The following is a 24,518-nucleotide window of genomic DNA, read 5'->3' as shown; positions in this document are numbered from 1 at the left end:
TAAATCTGTTTGCAGGTACAGCACATAAAACTTTTTTTCACACCTATTTTTTTTTTTTGTTATTAACATTCTGTCTCCTCTATGTCTGCACCTAAAACCAACCTAAATATTTTCTTAGAAGATAGTGTTTAACAGGATGTAAGTCATATATTAGTTTTGTAAGAAAACATACATTTTCTAGTACTCCAGCCATAAAAACCACCTACCTCCAAGACCTGTTTCCAGCCTCCTGCAGAAGAACACCTTTTCCAGGATCATAAATGCACTCTCCTGGAAGGAAAGGCCAGGAAGGCGATGACAGGGTGGGCAAGGGAGGAGCTGGAATGTGTGGAGCTCTGTCCTGGGCTGGGGGATCAGTGAAGGATTTGGGGGTCAGGATTAGCAGGCAGGGCCAGCTAAGTGGGAATTGCTGTGCCAGACAGTCTCCAGATGGATGAGGGCAGGTGAGACCTTCTCCAGACAACAGGAGGGAGCCTCATGTGATTCCTCACAAGGAGCGTGTCCAACCCTGTAGCATCCCACGAATTAATCTTTCTTGGCCAATTCCCAAGCCTTTGGCCCTGGAAACAGCAGTAACTACTCACCATAGAGTTAGCCCTCCTGGGGGGAAAAACAGACACCCCCATGGACTTCTGTGTCCAAACTTCCCCTAGTTTCTCCTTTCCCTGTCCCCTCACTGGCTTAGCATCCCTGGTGGCTGCCCCCCTTCCCCTGGAGGCCAGTCCCTTCTGCCCAGCCCTTAGCTCTGCCTCCCACCCTGCCCTAAGTTAACTATACGATGCTTTTATCCCCAATTGTGCGTTATTTTGCACCTTTAAGGCTTGTGGGTGGCAGATAGAGGCAGGGGGGCAGAGAGATAAATCAGCAGCTGCCCCACTCACTCAGGCTGCAGCCAACACCCCAGCTACTCAGGCTGTAGCTAAATCAGACAGTCACCCTAAGACACTGGCTGTTCTCTCCCAAATTTGCCCTAAACCAAAACAAATACACACTTCTTCCCCTCCTTAAGCTGCCTGCTCCACGTGGTTCCTCCTCTTTCTCCCCAGGTTCCCCCCTTCAGCTGCACGAGACCCTGCTGGAATAAAACCTTGCACAAGAGCCTTTCTTGCCTCTATTGCTGAGCCAGCTGTGGTGAGTGTTGAGTGGAGGTTTGACTGCATTGCCTGAATGTTCACTCAGCTTGCTTTTCACCAGGAGAGGTGGGTTGGGAACAAGAAATAGGCTGCAGCACCTACCATTCTAACATCTGCATTTTTACAACCCCAGAATCTGCCAGTGGGACAAGGCAGCAATCCTGGGGCATGCAGATAACAAGCCCTGGAACACAAGGCAACTGAGGAACAATCCACGAGGTACTCTGCTGGACCCAAGCCTTAAAAAGATGGGGGGACTCTCTGAGGATGTGAAGATCTGCAGTGACCATGAGATGGTGAGTTCAGGAGGACAAAACCAAGGATCACAACACTGGAATGGAGGGAAGAAGGGTTTGGCCTCTTTGGGATCTGCCTGGGACATAGGACATCACCCTAAAGAGAAAGCTCCAAAGGAGCTGGCTCCTGCTCAGGGATTATCTCCTCCAAACCCAAGAATGGTCCATAAGGACAAGCACAGGCAGCAGGAGGCCTGCATGGATGAACATCACTAAACTCTGACATAAAAGGGAAGTGGAAGCACTAACTTCAAAAACAAGGAGACAGACACCACCAAATATGCATCCTGGCTCATGTGAATTTGTGTGATAAATGGGTCTAATACATAAAAACCTGCAGAACAACAAGAGATATTAATCAAAATAAAGTCATCCTTCAGAATTAAGAGGGAACAAACTGGCCCAAAATCTCAGGTTTACCTTTTTCTATCTTTATATAACTGTGTTTAAAGATTTCTTCTCATAAATTGAAGCTGTATAATTTCAATATAACATTTGTACAGGTACTCAAATGAAAAATCTCCCAAAACATCAACAGCCATGGAAATACATAAATGAAACAACACCTAATACCTGCAATGATTGAAATTAGGTTATTGCTACCTTTATCCCAGCTAGGTCTTACTGCATAACCTAGTGAACTTCCTTTGGATCATTCTGTACTGTTCTGTCAATGTTTTCCTTAGGGATAATCTTCCTCTCCTGCCCTTCTGAAAAACCACTCATACAAGGAGTCTATCTGAACTGCTTTCTTACATACAGAAATGTTACATAAAGCAAAGTCACACTAGCAACCAATTCATTTCCAATCATTACTCTTTCCAGTAACTGTAATACTGCTGCATAAAATAAGCATATTAAAGTCCCTTTTAAAATAAAAATTTCTAAGATGCTCCCTAAAGAAAGATGGAACAGAAACAATGGTTTCCAAAAGAAAAAAAAAAAAAAAAAAAAAACCTGTTGGTATTTTCATAACAATTACAGGTTTGATAAGTTGGAAGAACAGAAGTCTGCTGTCAAAAGATAAAAAAGAGAGGTTTATTTCAAAAAGAAAGGTCACACCACAGCAACTATATTGTTCTTTAGAAAAACAGCCTGCTTAACTTCCAGAAAGGGATGATGATGGGAAAAAATGTGTAAAACCGCAGCGAGAATTTTCCAGTAGCAATGCAGCAATTCAAATGTGAGTGTGTGGTAAATCAAACAAATAGCAGTGAAAAGTATGATCCAGTTCTCAGTGAATCATCAAAACCAGTTGTCTGTAGACAGACCAAACATCAGGGGCCTTATCAGCTAAACAATCTGTCCCAAGAATTAAATTCCTGTTCAGAGGAGTGGAAACCAGGCACTATTTTTCCTTTTCAAATTAAGTGTTCCCTCAGTGATTTGTGAACAAGAGAACATCACCTACTGAACAGAAATGATAATTTTGCTATTGATGGTTTTCCCTGTATTACAAATTGGAGTTTGGTAGTTTTAAAATGAAGCCTTTGCCCATCTCTATAATTTATTGCAATGCGGCTACAACAAAATTTTAGATTTCTAGGATTAAGTGACCACTTAATCTGCATTATCTCCAAAACCTTGTATGACTTACTAGCCCCAAATGACTTAAAAATATGTAGCAATTCACAGCTAAGGAAGAGCTGAAGTTAAAAGTTGAGATGAATATGTAAACTCTGATCAAAAAAGGGAAAAATATAAAACTTACGTACCAATCAAGAAAATATAAAAATCAGACATACATTTGTACCTGTTTCTCTGCTGTGTAAAATAAGCAAGGAATTATAAGGCAAAGATTGCAACTTTATCATTGCAACACTGCACACAAGTCAAAGCCCCTAAAATTACACTTCCCACAGAAATTTTAACTCAGTTCAAATTTGCAAGTAAAGAAGTTAGAAATATACTCTGTTATTCTGCCTCTTAAGTAGTACATACACTGAAGGAGGAATGTGGGAATCATAACTCTATTTTGATTAGCTTATATGAATTCAAGATCTCAAAGAGACCATTGCATTAAATATCCAAACAACTCTATAATACCAGTTAATAGCAATTTGTTTATTCTGTTTATGAACCCACTGCTGCCCCTTTACTGTCTCTGGTTGTTGCAGCTACATACGGAAATAATGTTAAGAATGTGACAATACTACATGGTCTGTTAAATCTTGATTTTTTTTTAAAGCTAATTTTATTTAGGTGAAACACAATGATAAATGTTTATTTTGGTTTTACACAATGATAAATGTGGTATGATAACTCTATTGTCATCCATTGGTAAATATTAACACTATAGCAAAGATTTGGAAGTCTGCCTCCCATGCTTAGGAATAGTGATTATCACTAGCCTTCAATTTTTCAATTTTTCAGAACTACTTTTTTGCACACCTATGAAAAAGAAAGTTTGTGACTAGTCTGGAACAAAACTTGCTTCATTAGAATGGCAACCCAGCTTAGAGAAAATATTTTTATGTTCCTGCCTTGCCTTTCAAAGTTATTTTTTTCTATATCAAAAAAACTTAAAACATATTTAATTGATGCAATTTTGTAAGAACAAAACTGTGGTGACATAACTGTCACCCTTGACTGATGCAGAAACCAATAGAAAAAGATGCAAAAAAATTAGATTAGTGACTTAGTTGACAAAGATCACTGAAATCTTCTCTCAAAAAAACATAGGTCTTCTCTAAATATCACCTTGTTAAAGCAAAGTTTTAACAGATTAACTGATTGGCGTTGTTATATCTAGAGCAGCTTTTAAGAGTTCCCTACCACAAGTGCCAGAAGCCAGTAAATTAGTAAATATAAAGGTGAATGAAACAGTGCATGTTCATGTAAAAGGCAGTAAGAAAAGTCTCCTGAGGTATTGGTTTTATACTTTTACTCAAACATTAACACAGCAATTTTGTTTAAAAGGAATTAAGTCAATGCACATCTACAGCTTTGGGTGCTGGCATCGGTTCCATTGGAAATCTCATCCAGAGAGTTCCCAAAGCTGTGCCAGAGGCACCACTGCAGTCTGCTTTAAAGCTCTTCAGGTCAGCAGCACTGATAACCAGCACTCATTACCAGTACTAAATAATTTTTTAAAAATTATTAATTACTAATTACCAGTGGAAAAGGCAGAGCCAGGGACAGACATCTGTCCCCAGGAGCTGCCAGCTCTGCTCCGTGTGTGACCACAGGTGGCGACCCTGGTGCTGCAGGAGCCAGAGGAGAAAGACAAAAGAAACTGAAAGCTGTAGTGACAGAAGGCATCCACAATTCAAGTCTCATGAAAGTAACTTTAACAGGCAGCTCTTGGAAACATGACTCACTTTCCTCCTCTGGTTTGATTCCTGCTGTAGCCAGAAGACATCAAGAGGAGGCACATGAGCATTTCTACCAAGTTAAAGGTTATGACCCTTTTATTGCCATTTTTGAAAACTGCAGCAACTGACTCAAAGAGTTATGATATAGGCTGATAGCTGCAAACCTTGGTAGCATTTCCACTATTCAAATTCACAGTGATCTTCATGCAGAAGTGAGTATTAACAACATGAAATCCACTCATTCTATTGTTTAGGATAACAATAACTTTAACCCCTGTGGTACTCCATAAATCATGAGGGTTTTAAGTTAAACTTCCTTTTCTATAATGGTTAAGCAACATTTCTTTCATTGAGCAAAGTGTTACACATAAAAAAGGAAAAAACACCAGTATTAGATTATTATATTACTGTAAATTCCAGAATGTACTGCTATAAGGAATTCAAAACAAATTACTACAGCAACCCTTTAAATAAAAATGGGAAACAGTGCAAAATCTATTAAAGAGCATCCACAAAAAAAATTAAGTGAAGCTGAGTTACAGACACAAGCTTCTGAAATGCTGAAACATAGTTTGCTTTGCTCTAACACTGGAAGATGACTGAAAACTTCAATGAAAATTTTGTCTGGAATGTGAAACTTTACACATGTATCTAATGGAAGATGTTAACTTTTACAATGCAAACAATTCTAATTGCACTGTCCATCATCTAATTACACTTAATTTTTTATTATGATTTTTATTATGTAGCATGAGTTATTCCACAGTGAAGTTAGGTAAAACAGCACAAAGAATTGCCCACATTAGAACATGCTAAGTCATGCTGTTAAACACAACCATTGAGCAAAGTGGTTTCCTTTTCATCTGTTTTATGAAATAGGTTCCTAACAAGGAAGAGTGTTCTGAGTTACAAAAATGTAATTAGGCAAGTGGGATATTAAACTTACATTCCTGCTAATGTAAAAAATCAGGTTGTGATCTAAAACCTTATTAATTCTTTAAAATCAAAATGCTTTGGAGCAGGCCCACAGATGGCGAAAAGAATATTTGTTGGACATAAATATACTCTATAAAACCCTCCTGAAAAACAAAGATATACAAGAAAGAAATTACCTGGAGTGTCTTGTAATGGTCTTGATGTGGAAGCACTTTTCCTTTTTTTTCCTTCAAAAAATCCATTTCTAGAGCACTATGTTTTTCCAGCAAATATTCCAATTCCTATAAAGTTTGTAAAATAAAACACTTGAAATTACAAACATCTGCAAATTTTGAAAATACAGATTCATTAAACCATTCAAACTAATTTAATTTCTGATAACTGTGATATTTGCTCTAATAACTATTCCAGAGATAAAGGGTTGTGCAAGAAAAACCTGACTGCAGTCTTTTAATTGGCACAGTATTTTACAAGTGTGAGGCGTTTAAAACCCAAGGCATGTCTCATGTATAAGGAATGACCCATGTGAAGTGGCCAAGGTGCCCTTTATAACATCCTCTAACTTATTCTGAACACTGAAGGGTTCAGGCAGCTAGACCTGTTGTCCCAGGTCCCTTCCAACTGGAACCATTCTATTCTGTTCCAATTATTTTTTATATTTTTAGTATCTTGCTCTGCCTTTCTGCTCTTGAAAAGCAGCATATTAAATGTACTGTCAGCAAATGTTTTCACTGAAAAGGCAGGAATCCTATGACATTTATGCATGTATGCAATGATCTCTATCTACATCTCCAAAATGAATAAAATCTTAAAATATTCTGGGATCTTGCAGAGAGCCACTCTGGAAACCTGCCCAACAATATGAACCTATGGAGAGGAAGGAGAATAACACCACTGACAATAAACTTCGAAATTATTTGCTGTACAAAGAGCTAAAGATTTTTATTTTTCCTTAATGCAGCCATTGCTGTTGGACATTGCTGGCACCCTTTCAGTTGCTCAAGAGCAATTATTCCTCCAAGCCATGCAGGAAGCCAGTATAGAAACAAATGACCTGCCAGGTCACTGCACAGCTATTCAAACAAAGGCAGGACTGGAAGGGTCATGAGGAGGACAGAAAGAGCAGGTCTTCTTAGTTCAGCCCTGCTTTTGGACAGAATAGTCAAAACAGTTTCAGAGACTTCACTGGTGAGATAGAAACAGACAGTGGAGCACCAATCTAAAGCCTCTCTCTCAACCTGTCTCGTCTTCCAGTTATTCACCCTCATTTTCATTTCCAAAAAGCTGATTTCTCCTTCCCCAGCACAGCTTGAGGCCTCCCAAGAAACAATATTAAGAATAACAGAAGTTAAACTCACTCTCCCATGCCTCAGTGACCTTTTGCTAACTCTACATGTGTAACTGCAGGCACAGCCCTGCTTGGTGCTCATATTGTATTCAGGTCAGAAGGAATATGAAGAATTTAGCTACTAGAACTCCCAACCCAAAAAAAAATCAAAACAAACCTCATGCTGAGAAAGCTGGTATCTTCTTTTTTTTTTCTTCTTTGTCCCCTTTTTTTTATCAGTTAGGCTAAAAAAGTTTTGGGGTTGTTTGGTTTTTTTTTCTGACAGTTTACGAAAATTCAGCCTAAAATAGACACCAGACCTAAAATAAAAAGTATTTCAGCCAAATTGAGTGGTGTGCCCAGTTCTGGCCAGTCTCTAGAGAGCATCCAGAAAAGGACAATGGAGATGGGGAAGGGTTTGGAGCACAAATCTGATGAGAAGAGGCTGAGGAAAAACAAAGACTCAAGGGGACTTTATCTCTTGTAGCCAGGTGGGGCTCAGGCTCTGCTCCCAGGACAAAGGGACAGGACAAGAGGAAATGGCCTCAAGCTGTGCCAGGGGAGGTTCAGGTTGGACATCAAGAGGAATTTCTCCATGGAAAAGGGAGGCAGGCCCAGGGAGGTGGTGGAGTCCCCACCCCTGGATGTGGCACTCAGTGCTCTGTGCTGGTGACAAAGTGGGGGTCTGGCACAGGTTGAACTTGATAGTCTTGGAAGTCTTTGATTCTAAATTTGGCCAGTTTCTCTGGAATTTGCCTAATTTCTATGAAAAAAATGAATTTCAAATAAATTTTAAACTTCTGCCAGCTCCACCTATATTTAATTCCTATATAAATGCCAAATGTTTTCCTTCAAAATGACTATTCATACCTTTTTGATTTTTAGCTTTTCTTCTTCAGCACTGCAGAGCTTGGTTTCAAGGTTTGCAACAGCTTGTTGAAGGCAGCTCTTGGGTTCATTTGTTCTCTTTGTCTCAACATCAGCTAAAGCCTTGTCTTCAGTTGCATTTGAAGAGGCAACTGGAACATCTGCTTGAGCCTAGTTCAGAGGAGAAAAGTGGAACTCAATCACCTCTCTCAATGCCTCAGGGAAACAACCTCTCCTTGGATTAGTCATTCCATGTTTGCAAGGAGTGCACACTGCAATCAGTGGTCACAGAGAGGGAATACAAAGGGTTTGGGCTAAAATAAATATCTAAAATAAATATCTCATCCTTAGGCTAGACTAACAGACTAAAAGAAATCCAGACATCTCTAAACATTTCGTGACTGCTGTTTCAGTAACTGTGGAAGTACAGAAAACAGGTGAAGCACTGATGGTAAGCCCACACTTTCAGAAAAAAAAAACACAAATAAATTTGTTTAAGATGTTTAAAACATTTTGTATTATAGATAACAAAATTCAAAGTTTTATTTCTCCCCTTAAAAAAAATAAGGGAAGGGGCAAAAATTTGTTCTTTTCACCACAAAAGAACTCCAAGGAAAGAACTGGTACATTAATTCAGCTGCCATTTTTTCAACAACCTGAAAGCCAAGCATGCTTGAGATTTGGGTGGTGAAAGGAACATCTCAGTGTCTTTATTAAAGAGAGCTTTGATTGATCTGACCTCATCCACCCCCTAGTACCCTTTATTCCAAACATACATTTAGATAATGCATGGTCTTTCCCATAAATATCTCTCAAATTATTCAAATAAAGTAACAAACAAAGCTGAGATCTTGACTGTACATGAATATATATATACAGCAGAGAAAGCAGACAGAGAGAAAACTGCAGTTTGTGCTCTGAATTCTCCTGTAAGAAGGAAAGGGGAGCCATATGTGCCAATTCTATGTCTGAGTACTACTCAAGATTAGAGTCTGGCACCACCAAAAACTGTGAGTATGGAACATGTAACAGGGAAGCATTTTTTTACCTGAAACCTCAAGAGGCTTTGGAGATAGAATTATAAAATACAGTTCTACTAACACCACCCTCTAATAGGTATAAGAATATTTTATTTTAGTTTTCTGCCCACCTTTTTCCTTTTGCTTACTCCTTAGTGCAAAGCCATCTCCATCTCAAAATAATGTTAAAGGACCTGCTCTCAACTCCCTTCAGCAGGACTTGCTGATAAAGTTTTTTAATTTGGACTATTTCCTGCATTACAGAGAATTTATAGAATAATGGGTCTCTCAGTAGCTGAACAGAACAAGATGAGAAAAACTGAAACATGAACCACAACTAGAATTTGCACACGCACTTAGTCTGAAGTAACAAAGAGTATTTTTTATTTTTCTGTTGGATTACCTAACTAAATTACTTTATAGTTTTAAAAAATACCCCTAAGCCTTAGTGTTCTGGAATAACCCAAGTGCTCTTTCCAGAGAACACAAAAGCTGAAATTGCTGGCCTAGCTCAAACGAGAAAGGTTGAAGGTTATTCACTGTTCGCCAAAATTTAAAAAGGCAGGATCTGTGGTGGCTGAAGAAAATCACTTTTTGATCAGATTTCCAGTAAAAGAAATTTACTTATCAAAACTTTGTCAAAGAGCCAGATGAAGAGCCTTCAACACAGAAAATTACTGTGGCTGGCATCAGTCAAAAAAGAAAACAAACACTCCTCCCTCTCAAGAAAAAAAACCATAACTTTTGGATTTATGCATTTCTTTGATATCATTTGCATTTGGTCTGATTTCTTCTTCACTTTTACAGGTTTTCCACACTACATTATCCTGGGAACAAACAAAAAATGGTAACTTATTAATTAATTAATTCACAATTTGTGCCACAGACTTTCTGGAAGTGTGAACATACAGATGCCCCTCAAAAGAAAATTATAAGGCTCAGTTAAACCAAAACCTGCATTTTGTGAATTTTGTTTAAATAGCTCTAAAGAAACGAATTTAAATTATCAGAAATTGAAAATCTGACTTAATCATGAAATTCAGCTTTCACCAGGAGCAGCCTTAAGACTTGATAAGTCTAACTGAAGAAGAAAAAACCAAGGAAGTGCTGAAAACAGGAGGGTTTTGGGTTGACAAATAGCCCAAAACACTGATTGCTACAGAGTGAGAAAGAGCCTTTTCTAATTGAAGTATGTGCTACCCCACATCCTGAAACAAGGAAGTTTACAATGAATTAACATGTCCAAATGGGGGTCACTGCAATTAATGGCAGTAAAAAATTCAGTAGGGTTAATCTATTTAAATCTCATCTGCAGAAGCTCTTGTGATTCTGACAGAATTCCTATGATAATCTCCAGGCAGAAAGGCTTTTTCTCTCCTTGCTCACCTAGTTGTTTAGTTGAAAACTAAACATTTTCACACCCCAGAAAGAAACAAAGCTCAGTTCTCAGCAGCAGAGATTAAGAAGCCACAACTAGACCACCAAAAAAAATCTACTTTAAAAGTAATGGGGAAAAAAACAAAGTAAAGCAATTTAACCCCCCCTAAAATTAATATAAACATAATTAGGTAAAGATTAAATGTTAATTATTTAATCATAGAATGGTTTGGATGGGAAGGGACCTTGAAGATCGTCTTATCCCAATTCTCTGGCATGGGCAGGGATGGGATTCCTTTCACTAGACCAGGTTGCTCAGAGCCCCATCCTTGAAAATCCTAAAAACCTAGTTGAGAAAACATACGAGTATGACAAGCTTTAACAGTTTTTTTTTTTAAGACAACCTTCCTGCTGAAATTTCCTTCACACATGGAAAGAAATGAGCATGGAAATCACCATCAGCATGCCTTTAACTTTTAATAACTCCAATACAGTTATCTCTCTTGCAGTTCAGATCAAAGTAGCATGGTTTCCATCAGTTATAGGTTTCATAAACAATCTAAAAATCATTTTACTTCAAAGTCTGCATCACAGAAATCCAAGGACCTTTTGCCCTTAAAAAGCATTTCCACCTAAATATGCACAGAAAAGATGCAAAACTGATATTTATTCCATTGAGTGCTCACACTGAAGATCAGAAATTTACCTGCTCTTCAGGAACAGCTGGATTTATCACACCCTTGCCTGTTTGAATAACTGTTGTCACATTGTCACTTGATAAAATGAAAGGGTCAGAAGGAAGCAGGCAGGAAGAAGGCACAGAGTGCTCCAGGAGAACATCAGCAGATCTATGGACTTCAGGTACTAGAAACAGAAAACACACACAATATGAAGAAACACCCAAAAATTAGTTTTGTTTCTGGAGTCCATGCCTAGAAAAACCCATCACAAGTCTAGTCATACCAATGTAAGCTTATGTACCTCTTATAATTCAACTTCACTGAAAAGTAATTCACTTAAAGTGCCTGTGTTTTTCAGTAGTATCGACTTAAGGACAACCAAAATCATAATAAATTTAGACTTACACAATAAATTCAGTCACAATAAATTCAGACTTTTAATTTACACAGAGGTTTTACAAGACAGCAGCTCTCAAAAGGATCAGTTTTAACTCTGTCTCTTTTGATTCACACAGCCTTACAGCTTCAGCATGATCTGTAAGCAGTTTCAATCAACAGGAAAAGTATACTCATAATTTCCCAAGTTTTATACATTTTTAAGTTAAAAAAATCCACAAAAGTCTTAGAAGCCACATACAAACAGCTTGTCAAGACACACAATAAAACAGCTTTATATTTTTTAAGAGATAAAAAGACAACAAAGTAAATAAGTCTCTAGCTAATAAACTTGAAGTGGAATCAACTCTGGACCGAGCGCTCTTCTATACCAAATTACAGTTACACTATAAAAACCTTCAATCAGCATTACCAACCCAGCACAACAGAAAATCTTGGTTTAAAAAAAAGACATAAACTAAACAAATGAAATACAAAGAAAGAAAAAGAGAAAGTTTTGCATACATTGTTAATTTAACAGTGAAGTCCTGCAAACTTTGACACCGTCATCTCCAGGTGTGTCTTTGCAATAGGCAAAAACACACAGCCAGTTGTTTCAGAAAAAGCAGCTCCCATTTTTATTACAACTCTGGCAACATGTAAAAGATGCCACTAGCCTGGAGCAAGGCTCAGCCTCTGGATATCCCTGTGTAATACTGCACAAGTACTCAGCACAAAACAGAGTGTATATCTGGCCTTAAGGCATTTGAAAAAACACAATAATTCCTGGCTCCAGGCACTCTCTGTCCCATCTTCTTCAGGTGCCAGTTCTAGGATTCAGGTATAGTACAGAGGAACATGCAAACCACATTGAATGAGAAGAAGAAAGAAAATACACCATGAGGCAGAAAAGCATCAGTAAGGTAACTGCAATGATAGTAGATCTGGACGTGGCCAAAAAAATTGGAAAAAAAAATCACAGTCCAGCAGAAGATAGAAACTTGGCTAAAAAGCTTAGAGGAGAGTATTTCAGCAAACAGAATGGGGACCAGTATAGGTAACTGCATTTTAACAGTTAACTTTTCTCCAGAGCTGGAAACAGGACTTCTGTGGCTTTCTTTTAAGTACCTTAAGATAAAACTTCCCCCCCCCCCCCATTCCAAATGTCTCCTTTCAAAGGCAGCTCCCAATAAAAATTATCTACTCTGTTCAAGTGGCAATAAAGTGACATAGAAGATGATCTCTTTGTATCTAAACAAACCTTAAATCTTCAGCTTGATGCTATCACTTAATGTCCTGAGTCTCAGTTTTAAATCAATTTTCACCTGATTGAAAAACAGCTAAAATAATATACCAGGCAATTTCTGACCATGATCCTTGTGATGAGAGTGCTCAACCTTTGGTGAGGATTACCATAGCACAGGCATAGTTCACATATAAATAATTTATCACAAAAGTAAAAACAGCCATGGAGACTGGGCACATATTTTAGGGTGTCCAATCCTAGAGATAAAACTCCATTTTTCAGGTAGTAGAGTTTTATGTGGAATCTTCTACAATCAGGTGGAGCTTTCAGTAGTTTTATTATAGTAATGAATGCTTTGCATCTTGAAGGGGAGAAAATAAACCAGAAAGAAAATCCCCACTCCTTAAGTTGTCAAAATGAAGCCTAGGAAATGAGGAGCAACCACTGGTGAGCATTTCTGAACATTTTGGTTTAAAGTTTTCAACTAAACACATGACCTTGCAGAAGACAAGAAAAGGTGGCAACTCTCCAAGGTATCAAACATCTTTTTTTACAAAACCTTCTTTTCACTTTTCAGCAATGCTAAAGATTGATAAATTAGACATTCCTAGAACTGCATGTGCTATGTCTGTAATTCAAGCTCTCTTAATTCATTCCTCTTGTGTATATACTGGTGAAATTGCGTTTAATTCAGCTCAAAATTCGCTTATAAAGAGAACTCCTAAATCATTCCTGCTTACCATGCCTTAGCTACCATAATGGAACAGTTTCACAACCCCTGAAACAAAAACTTGCCTCTGTTGGAACTACCAGACCTGACTTCAACAGGTTAAGTCTGATGAATTTTCAAATAAATTTATTGTTCAATGATCAGAGCTGCAGCACTGTAGAGAAAAGACGCATTCACACAATTACAGGTATATCAAAAGTCATACACCTGAAAAGGCTGAAATAGGATGCAGATATAATTAGTTGCCAGAATTGTACCTTAAAAGTATCTAAAAATTTCTGAAGCCCAGGCTTCCCAAAATTAAGAATATTCTGTCGGAATTTTCTATCTAAGAACTGCCAGAACCGTGCAGTTTGTTAATAGCAGCAGAGATCAGGGGCAGCCTGCAATCTTGCTAATGCAAGGAAAATTCTGTCTTTATGCTGGTAATGCAGCTTAAACAATTATTAAAATTTTCTGGGGCATCAGAAATTCTGAAAACAAAACCAAATGGATGAAGATGAACTGTTAAGTCAACATTCCAATTGAGTCTTATCCTTCATACTGAGTTTCAGAACGAAGACATGAAATATCAAATGTATCACATGGGTAATATTTACTGACTGGATGTTAGTTATATCTAGCAATTAAGAAGAAATATGACAGCAGGGCTCTGAGAAAAAGACCATATAAAAATTATTTGACATATTTTTGTAGATGGTTGCAAACAACTTGTAGTACAGTTCCCCTACATGTAGGTTTCAGCTGTTAAAAATGAAAAACAGAAACAAAATCAAATTTCCTTCCACAACTCCCCTTTCTTGATTTTATAATTAAAGGACACTTTCAGTTATACTGCATACACTGAAAACTAAATCCCTAAACATTTTCATTAAAACTAACATTCAGGTAGAAAGTTTGAGTTTAAAACTGGTTTTGTGACCACAGTGGGAAAAACCACTCTGTTGCACTCTCAAGATGATTTCTGGTAACTCTTTCCCACATTTTATTCCTCCAAGGCCAAACTATTCTAGAAGAAAAGGAATTGCATCTACTATCCTCACATTTTAAATCTACAGCCACGTGGTCCATACTACCAAAACAACAGTAAGAAGCCCAAGACCAATTTCAAGGGCAAAAACTGCAATGAAGTCACCATTGAGGCCTTAGAAATAATTTCTGAATTCTGCCTGCACACTGAAAAATACAGCCACAGGCTTCAGTGTTTTGTTTTGTAACTTCCAAACTGCAGACATGGAGGAAATTCACAAGATTAAGAACTCCTCTGGAACATTTATCAAATCTTGTGGGTATGCAATGTTATCACCCCCCGAATTTATCAAAATCACCCCACTAGCCCCATAATACATTTGAATTTTCCAGCAAGACTTACAAAGAAATTTCTAGGGTAAGAAAGTTACATGTTTATATATACTTAACATTGGGCAGACAATTCAGTTATTTCTGTTACTAAAAACATCCGCCTACAAGTCAATGCCCAAGAAGCACTTGGCCAATACTATTAAAACCTTGCCTATTGCAATAAACTAATTTATTCACAGCAATATTTGCATGAAAAAGTCACATAAAGATTCTACAGTAACAAAATATCCAGAACACAGGAGTTTTCTTTTCATTTTGAAATGCTTAAAATACCTTGGTATAACTTATCCTAGACTTCTGTGTCACTTAAAATCATACAAAAAACTTCTGTGTTATGTACAAATAACTTCAATTCTACACACTTTAAAGGATTTTAATTGGACTTCACTGACAGACACTGCACAGCTCTATTGGATTTAATTTATTAAACACATTAAAACATGCTACTGAATTTCAGCAGTATTTTTAAATATCAGTCAAAATGACAAGATGAATAATAAAGTTATTTGGAAAAATATTGTTTATTTAGTATTTGTTTTCCTCTGTTTCAATGACAAATAAAACTAATTATTCTGTAAGAGATAAAAGCTAGAAATAAATTAATAAAAACATTTTAAGAGCATGATTTATAGAGAGCTCATGTTAAGAAAAATCCCTGCCTTATTTTGCAAAATTTATTCTTCACAACAATACAATGTGGGTTGTTGGTCATTTTTTCCTGGTGCAGCAAAAGTGCTGTTGTGCTTTGTGAAAAGAGTGAAATCTAGACCACAAGAAAATCAGTTAAGAGCTCCATAATATTTTTTGTTCCACTGATAATATTAATTTATCAATAATCTTCTATCAATTTCCTAAAATCCAGACAGGCACCAGGCACTTGTATAAATTAACACAACAGTTACCTAATGTTTCTGCTTCTGCTTGAGATAAAGAATATGTAATATATTTTTCAACTATATAAATTGCTTAAGTAAAAACAAGCATTCTCTTCCCCAAAGCAAGTAAAATACTTCATCACAATCCCATTTTTAACTTTTTCTGTTTTCCCACAATTTGCAACAGATCTTCCACACTCCGTAGAAAAGAATAACCTTTGAATGAAGAACTTTCATTCCTTTTCTACTGTATAAACTGAATTTCTCTTTCATTGCTCAATAAAGTTTAACTTTGAGAAGTGCAGCTTCCCAAAATAATTGCTCAGGAACATCCTTATGATCAAGTTTTGACTGCTGGCTATTCTTTTATTGTGCATTATTTTACTGTATACATCCTTCTAAGCCCTGATATTTACAGTGAGGACATAAAGAAAGGAGTAGAAAATTAAGATTTTTTTTTTTACAGTGATTCTGTCAATACCTGTAGGAAATGCTGCCCAAGCAATAGCAGGAGATGTGGTCTGCTTTTCACCATTTCCAAACTCATAACTCTCTGCTGCCTGGAAACAAGAAGAAACCGTTATATATTTTACACAATGCTATAAATGTCCATAAAATAGTTGAAAATTGTTAAATTTCAAAGTAAAGTTATCCAAACAGCATACCTCAAATCCTCCAAAGTCATCATCATCCATCTTTCAGCAGGCACTGGAACACAAAAGAAATCTTGATTTTAAAACATTTTCATAACCTCATCCCCTGCTCGCTCAGAAATGAGCATTCAGTCCTTCCCTCCAGTCTCATCTGCACAGCCCAACTGAAGTCTCCATGATTTGTAAGCCCTAAAACAGATCAAGGGGCCTAAATAAGAACTTTTTCACACAGAGGATGCAAGGCCAAGAATTGCAAGATATCGCTTAAGAAGCGCTTTTTTATTGATCAAGCAAAATACAAAACATTGGGTGTTTTACAGCAGAACTTAAATAACTTCAGGGGAAAACATAAGCACTGCCTATCAACATAGTCCAACATCTTTTGAAAGCAAAAATGCAGGAAAAGCTTCCTCATAGAGGAAAATATGAAGATGTCACCTAAATGTTATATCTAAATATTTCAGGTATAGCAAACAGGTCACCAGTACCTCAATAAATGGTACTAGAACCATCAAATAATCTAGTCTGGATATATACATTAGAATAAACAAATAAATACATGAATATGTCTAGGAAATAGGATTTCTGACCACCAGATTCCAAAATGAAGGGTTATCTTCACTCATAAGGAAAACAATCTATCTTAATGCATGGACCTTGTATAGTTTTGTGTTTATGATTTAAAGCACAAAAAATATTTTCCATTGTTAAGTTGCTTTTCCAAATCAGCACTGTGATTAAATCCAAAAAGATTTCCTGCTTCTCCCATATCTTCTTAGCTGTCTGGCAACATCAGAACAAACTGCAGCTTGGAAAAAAACTGTGGTGAATTTCTGGAAATTCTTCTGCTACCACAGAGGTCCGTCCCTAGGTTTCATGGAGGGAGTGATTAAGATTTTACAAACTGATCAGCATTTTTGACTTGCAGCCCTGAATTCTGTGGCATTTGGATATATTTATAGTTAAATTGCAGTTCCTTTTAAAAAAAAAAAAAAAAAGCAGGCAAAGTTACTCAGCTAATGAAACTAACTCAAGATATACAAAGCTGTTGAAAGAAAGGTATTATGTATTAATAAAATATATATATATCTGTAATTCTGAGAGGTAAATGAAGGATGACCCAAAAAACCTATAAGGACTTTATAGGATGTTAAAATGTTTATAAAGCTAACTGACTTCAGTTAAAACAGTCTATAGGATGGATAAACTTTCATTACTGCAGAAAAGATGGAAAGGGACTGTTTACAAGAGATTTACAAGAGGTTCAGATTGGATATCAGGAAGAAATTTTTCCCTGTGATGGTGTTGAGGCCCTGGCACAGGGTGCCCAGAGCAGCTGTGGCTGCCCCATCCCTGGAAATGTCCAAGGCCAGGTTGGATGGGGTTGGAGCAACCTGGGATGGTGGAAGACGCCCCTGCCATGGGACTGGGTGATCCTTAAGGTCCCTTCCACCCAAAGCCCTGTGATTCAATGACAAATCATCACTATCACAGTGTAACTACAAATATTTGTCTAAATTGAAGTATTGTTCAATAGCCTCATGTGGTATAAGAACTAAGTATCTTTCTAGGGACTAGGAGGAGTTTTGTTGGCTCTGTGTCAGTTGGGTTTTGTGTCAGTTGGGTTTTGGATTTAGCTGGATCATTTTCCAAGAGACAAAGAAGGTAATTGAGTATTTTTCCAATCAGTGTTAAGGTTAATTGGTCAAACATTCATGCAGTCTATCAACATTCAGAGCTTTAACACACAGCTCAAGAATGCAGCAAGTGTGTGCACAAATGATGGATGGAGATTGTGTGGACAGCACAGGACTGCAGATGGAGACAGCACAGACTGAGAATGTCACTGTATTCATGCCACATTCTGGGGAAAACCACCCAAACCAGACTGAGGATTGACACAATCACTGCACAACCCAGAGTTCAGCCACCAGGCAGAGCAGCCAGCAGGAGAAAGTGAGCCTTTAGAAAGGCAAACAGGTATTTGATCTATCTTATCTGCAATACATTCTGTATCACATCAACAGGTCTTACAGGCTCTACACAAAGTTCCTTCAAAGCAGATTTTCTCCACAAAGTGCATGAGACATTATTCCCATCATCTGAGAACTGGCTCTGTCTCAACCAGGGAAATTACATTCAGCACTGTATTTTAAAAACACAAACTGGAACAAGTTCAGAGGAGTTCAACAAGAATTAAAGCAATTTTGGAAAGGCATGCTAAAATGGAGAGTCTCTAAAAAAATAAAAGGCAAACAAAAATAGAAAATATGTAAAATCATGTTCTAAGAAGTGATTAACTACTTTGATTTCTCTTCAAGTACAACACTGACCTGAGGCAGTAAAGACAGAAGGCCCTGAAAGGAAAACATATGAGGATTTCCATTTCTCCTTCAAGAGCATTTATAAGAAACTATGCATAAATAAAACAGAACTTTTGATAGGGAAAAAGAATGTAGGGCAGAAGAAAAACTGGAGACCAACCTGTTATTGAATCCATCATCTTTTTTACTGCATTTCATATACAGTTTTTTAAGCCTGGTAAGAATCCCAGGACTATTCTGACCTAAGATTACCTTTAACCCCACAAGTTTTAAACACAGACATTTTGTGGCTGTAACAGCGTGATTAATTTATGAATTATTCCACATATCACTCCAATGGAACAAAAGATAAACAAACCCCCAGGAACTCTCTGTAGTACCAATGGTGTTTTCACACCTAGATGCTAATCCTCCAATTCCCAGTTCTTCAGAAACCCCACAGGAATTCCAGGCCAAGTGATTCCCCCCCAGGTGAGTGAATTCTAGGTCTGTGTGCTCTTTAGGTGTGTATAATATATATTCATACATGTGCATGCACCTCTGTTTCTAAAGGAAATCCTGATTTGTTTCCATGCTTTGATTGCTGTGGACAGAAAAAAAAAAAAAAAAAAAACAAAAAAAACCCAGAAACTGGTAAACTCAACGTGTGTCATAAATATGCAGGCAGCAGATTAGGATAGAAAGCATGGAATAAATCCTGAGGAATGCTAATATAAGGCACTTCAAAAACTCAGAGGCTGAGGTTCTCTTCAGAGAATGTTGGTGCAAGAGCTCTTGTTAGGCAATGCATTTCCCAAAATATGATCTCTTCTTGCATAAAAAAGGAGCCTTCTGCAAGGAAAAGGGCCACATCAATGCTATGGGAAATGTTTAGAAAAAGAAATATGAGACATTCACAGTCCTCAAAGTACATGTGCATTTAGCTCTAAAAATGTATTAATAATGCATTATAAATTTGACTGACAACAATGCCGAAAATCTGACCAAATACAAAATTCCTCAATTCTATCCCTTATTTTCATTATGTAAATGTATTTCTGGTACAAATAAATAACAGAAGTAGCCTAACACCTCTCCTTAGAACTGCAAAAAATCTGGGAGCAAGTTCTTTTAATCAACCATTTATTCCAAAATGGGGAATCAGACTTTTCTTTCCTCACTGGGTAGGAAATTATTTGTGGCACCGGAATAGGAAAGAATACATTAAGTGCTGACAATCTCCAGGATTTGGAAAATACCAAAAAAAGACAAAACAACCCACACAGTCTTACCATGACTAAATGTGGTCTCTTGAAATATGCCCGATACTGGAATTAAGTAACTGTAAAATTGGGCAACAAGAAGTCAACCTCAAAATTACAGAGTCATAGAAATTATGGTTGGAAAAGACACAGTAGGTCATCCAGCCCAGGTCATTTCCAAAACATTGCAGTTCTCAGACAGCCATGTCCTAAAAGGCTTGAGAAGCTTTCCAGTCACATGCCGTGAAAGGAAGGAAACTTTCCACGGACAAGGAATATGCAAGCCACTGAATTTTGAGAAGGTTTTATCAACAAGCTTGAATCCACCAAATGGAACAGTGAATTCTGCCAAAATTCAAACCAGCAGGTCATCCAACCCAAGCTCCTGCTCAAAGCAGGGTCAACACTGCATTTCAATGCTCAAGGCTTTCTCCTGCATGGCTGGTAAGGCTGCATGATGGATTTATTCAGAAGCTCACAAGATTTCCTGTGCCAAATCCAGTCACCAAAGCCTGGCCAGCAGCTTAAAACAGCTCATGAGAACTTTGTGAAATGTGCTTACCTAACAGACACACCAAAAGCATGTTTTTATACACAGGAAGATCAAGAGCCCTTACCAAGAAATAAGGCAGAAAAATGTAAGCTGAGGGAAAAAAGCTTTTCCATTCCAACAGTTAGGGGGAGAAAGAACATTGTAATCCCACCAGAAATCCTGGTATTCTTCATATGCAAAAGGCAGAAGTGGTGGAAAGACCAAATGGTGAATTAGGAAGAATTTCTCATTCACATCCACCTCTGATAAGTGAGAATTCAAATTAATCAACTTTTGATAACCTAAATTTGTCTAAGTAATAGAGATCTGATTCTGCCAGGTACAATCAAGTGACTTCTGTACAACCTGGCCTGTAAGTCTGAGTTTGAGGCCGAATTTTGTACATTTTAATGGAACAACTGACAGAATATACAGCTTTTTGTTTTGTCAGAATGGTGTGTGTGGAGCCCTGAGGGTGGGGCTGCTGCATTTGTATTTCTGGCAGGGTGACAACCTATCTGTTTTATTTTCATTCCTATATTTCCTAAATGCCTCATCTAATGTGTTCAGTCCAGGATAGGCTTATTAGTTGTTCCTTGACAGGACATTATATAGACAACGGCATTTGAAGAATAAATCTTTGGCCAAAACTGCAGGTTCCAAAAAGTCTACTCAGGATAAGTATGAGATGTAAAAAAAATAAAATAAAATAAAGAAAACAAAAAGAAAACAAAAAAAAATCCCAATAAAACAAAACTAAAAAGACATCATTTAGAAAGCATGTACAGTGGCAATACCTTTGTGATAAAGAGCAGGGGAGATGACAAATTTCTGTATCACCAAGATCTAAGTAGCTCACATGCACGTTTCCCCATGGCATTCACCAAAACTCCAAGTATTCCTTACAAATTTTAAAATTCAGGAACAAACTTCCTTCTTTTTACCTGGCTGATACAGGCTTTCCTCCTGCTCTATACCAATTACAGCTGCAGGATAAGCATTTGGCATCTTAAGAACTTATAATAGTATAACTAAGCCATTAATTGGAAGGTCTTCTCTAACCTGAATTATTCTCTGATTTCACTTCTAGTACTGACTCAATAATCACTTAGTACATTACTTAATGTTAAAACATTTCTAATAGAAAAAAAAACCAAAAAACCCAAAAAAGCCAGCAGTTGCACACCCATCTATTTTGCAGTAGTAGTTGCTTATATTACAATTTATTCCATTCAAATTTATGGTATTTTTAAGAAAATATTAAAGCCTGGCCCATTGTAATGAATTTTCTTCCACAGCCGAAATAATGCAGCTCAACATTAAAGTAATCACAATTTAGTTTGCAAAGTCTTTCAGGACAACTCATACAACCCAACCTGAAAACAAGACCAGCTCTGGCACTGCCTAAAGCCACACACAGTCAAGCTCAGAATATCTGCAAGGACTGAGACTTTGGTGTAAGATGCAGCAGCAGCCAAGCAGTGGAGAAAACACCCTGAGAATTTTCTTTTCCTATTCACATTTCAAGTCTACCCATTGATCCATTTATTCTGAAGAGTTTCCAGAAGGTTTCAATGCTTAGAGATGAGAACAGCGAAGGAGGGAAAAGGGAAAAAGGGAAAAAGGGAAAAAGGGAAAAAGGGAAAAAGGGAAAAAGGGAAAAAGGGAAAAAGGGAAAAAGGGAAAAAGGGAAAGGAAAAGGAAAAGGAAAAGGAAAAGGAAAAGGAAAAGGAAAAGGAAAAGGAAAAGGAAAAGGAAAAGGAAAAGGAAAAGGAAAAGGAAAAGGAAAAGGAAAAGGAAAAGGAAAAGGAAAAGGAAAAGGAAAAGGAAAAGGAAAAGGAAAAGGAAAAGGGAAAAACTTTTTTTTAACCACTTAGTCCTGTTGTCAGGAGACCCCCTGAAGTGAAAGATCCAGATCCTGCAAAAAGCTTGTAAGATTCCATATCCTATGATGGTTCCACACCTAGCATCACCAATAATTTTGAAATAACTCTACTTTCACATGGCAATGCTGCAACAAAACAGTTACAGAAAAAGCTGTAGCATTTGTATCAGCTTCATGTAGCAAGACCATTTTACACAATTTGTAAGACTTCCATAACTGCCTTTCCCAATGTTAAAAGCCTTTTTAGGAGGAAAAAGAACCACATTGTATAAATAAACATCTCAGCTTCATACAGCCTTTATGAAAGAAACTTGAATAATCGTTAGAAATAATATTCTCATCTTCAAGAAGCTGAATTTGTATGAGAAAAAAACCTCAGAAACTCCACAAAAATTGCTATTAAGATAATCTACAAAATCGATTCCACAAAAATTTGTGGTTTAGAATTTGAGGGCACTATTCTTCAGCATATAGCTTTTAGCTTTTTTAAACAGTGAGCAAAGCACGAAAAAACAATGAAGTCCATTTCACTTCTATAGTTCAAACTCAACCACACAAAAAGAAATTAAGAGTTCTACTTTTACCCATAAGAGAAAAATGAGCTCTGAGAGCTCCTACAGAGAGGGCAAGTACTGGTTTTTAAATTCACTTATGACATAGGAGGAGGGAAACAAAACAACCCACAGCACCACAGCCTTGTGTGGAAAACGTATTCAAGAACTGTCAATTTCTCAACCATATCCTAGAAGAAACTAACAGAGAAAACTGGGAAACCCATGTTCCATGAAATTTCCCCCAACTTAGGCAATCATCTACTTAAAAAATACCAGCTTCTTCTCTCTAGATATTCAAAGATGGTTTCAAGTAATACATTACCTACTCCAGCAGAATTATTAAAATACGGTATTATTGAGCATATTTCAATACCTGCAGAACCTATCTTTCCCAAGACTTAATTCTAACAATTTCAGGAACTCAAGGATTAGTGCTTCAGTCTTCACCTTCTTAAATCTTCAGTCTTCTCTATAATTGGTTTCTTGTGACCAGAACATGGAAATGCTAGTTTTTGCTTTATAAATCACACAGTTAACCATTTTTCACATTTCTCTATTGGCCTTCTCTAAGCTTACCCTATCACAAATATCCTTTTATTTCAAAAGCCACATTTTTACAAAATGCACATAAACTTCTGCGAGAATTCTGGCAAAGTGGATACAATTCAAACATACTGTGCTTTGGAGGAAATCCCTTTTCTTTCACCAAGCCTTCTCCCCACCCATCTCCAAAAAAAATCTCAGAAAGCAGCTTGAATTAAACTGGAATTAAACATTTGTGTTAAGTACAGCCAGGCAAAATGTACAATTAATCAACATCAAGTCCAGAACAATAATCTCTGAAACCTAATTCAGACTGATGATAATCAGAAGGTCTGGAATTTAGTTCGTATTCTACAACAACAACAACAACAAAACACCAACAAGAACAAAAAAAAAAAAAAAAGAGAAAGGTGAGAAAAGCCTGACTTGTCATGTCCTAATTAGGTCACAAAGATCAGACACCATGAGTCCCATAAATGCTTGAGAAAAAGTGACCATGGTAGACTAAAAACTGTCTTACTTAAAGTATTCTAATTTTACTGGAACCCATAAATTGAACACAGACCTCTAAAAGACAGAGCAAGGCTGTTCTCAGAGCTGCACTGGGATTAGAACAAAACCCTTGGGACAGAACTTGGAATAGTGAAAATTGTGACCAGATATTGGAAAGGGCTGCCCACAAACATGTTGGACCTGAGAATAATCACAAGGAATTACCCTGAAGGAGTACCCTGCCACAGAGAATCATTCCTGAGGATAATCACAAAGAATTTGACTGGACATGGCCCTGACCCACCTGTTCTAACCAGATCTGCTTTACATAGTGGTTTGGATTAGAAAACTTCCAAATGTTCCAAAAACTTCCAAAAATTCCAAACTTTCAATCCTTCCATGGATGGTCTATGTTGCAATGTATTCAGTTTAATCCACAACAGTACCATTAAAAAAAGAAGTGAATTCACTTTTGACATTGTTCTTCATCTGAGCCGTACTTGTAACTACCAACATCTGTCCAAGACCATTTATGACTGGGTTTGCTGATAACAGAAGAACCAACCTCAAGAAAGGAGCATGAAAGAGAAAGAGTAGCCCTAGAATCTTCAGTGCTGTATGAGGAATAAAAGGAGTGAAAGCCTAATGAAATAGGGAGCCCACAGGGAAGATGGAGACAGACTATTGACAAGGACTTGGAGTGACAGGACAAAGGAGAATGGCTTCACCCTGACAGAGAGCAGGTTTAGGTGGGATA

At 37.3% G+C, this 24,518-nt stretch overlaps 1 protein-coding gene across 2 annotated transcripts in view; it reads right to left on the bottom strand.

The window, feature by feature from the left end:
- Window positions 1-24,518, bottom strand: part of CCDC91 (coiled-coil domain containing 91) — a 112,257-nt gene that overhangs the window by 73,229 nt on the left and 14,510 nt on the right. For both annotated transcript variants that reach the window (XM_063153979.1, XM_063153981.1), the window contains exons 2-6: window positions 16,203-16,245; window positions 16,019-16,097; window positions 10,976-11,133; window positions 7,877-8,044; window positions 5,856-5,960 (exon numbers count right to left, since the gene is read on the bottom strand). In XM_063153979.1, coding sequence (XP_063010049.1) covers window positions 5,856-5,960; window positions 7,877-8,044; window positions 10,976-11,133; window positions 16,019-16,097; window positions 16,203-16,232 — 540 coding nt within the window. In that variant the 5' untranslated portion in view covers window positions 16,233-16,245. The remainder of the gene's footprint in view (window positions 1-5,855; window positions 5,961-7,876; window positions 8,045-10,975; window positions 11,134-16,018; window positions 16,098-16,202; window positions 16,246-24,518) is intronic.

Source organism: Melospiza melodia, chromosome 4, assembly GCF_035770615.1.
Source record: "Melospiza melodia melodia isolate bMelMel2 chromosome 4, bMelMel2.pri, whole genome shotgun sequence".
Lineage (NCBI taxonomy): Eukaryota > Metazoa > Chordata > Aves > Passeriformes > Passerellidae > Melospiza > Melospiza melodia.
The sequence above is the reverse complement of the archived record's forward strand: the minus strand, read 5'-3'. Positions and strand labels throughout refer to the sequence as shown.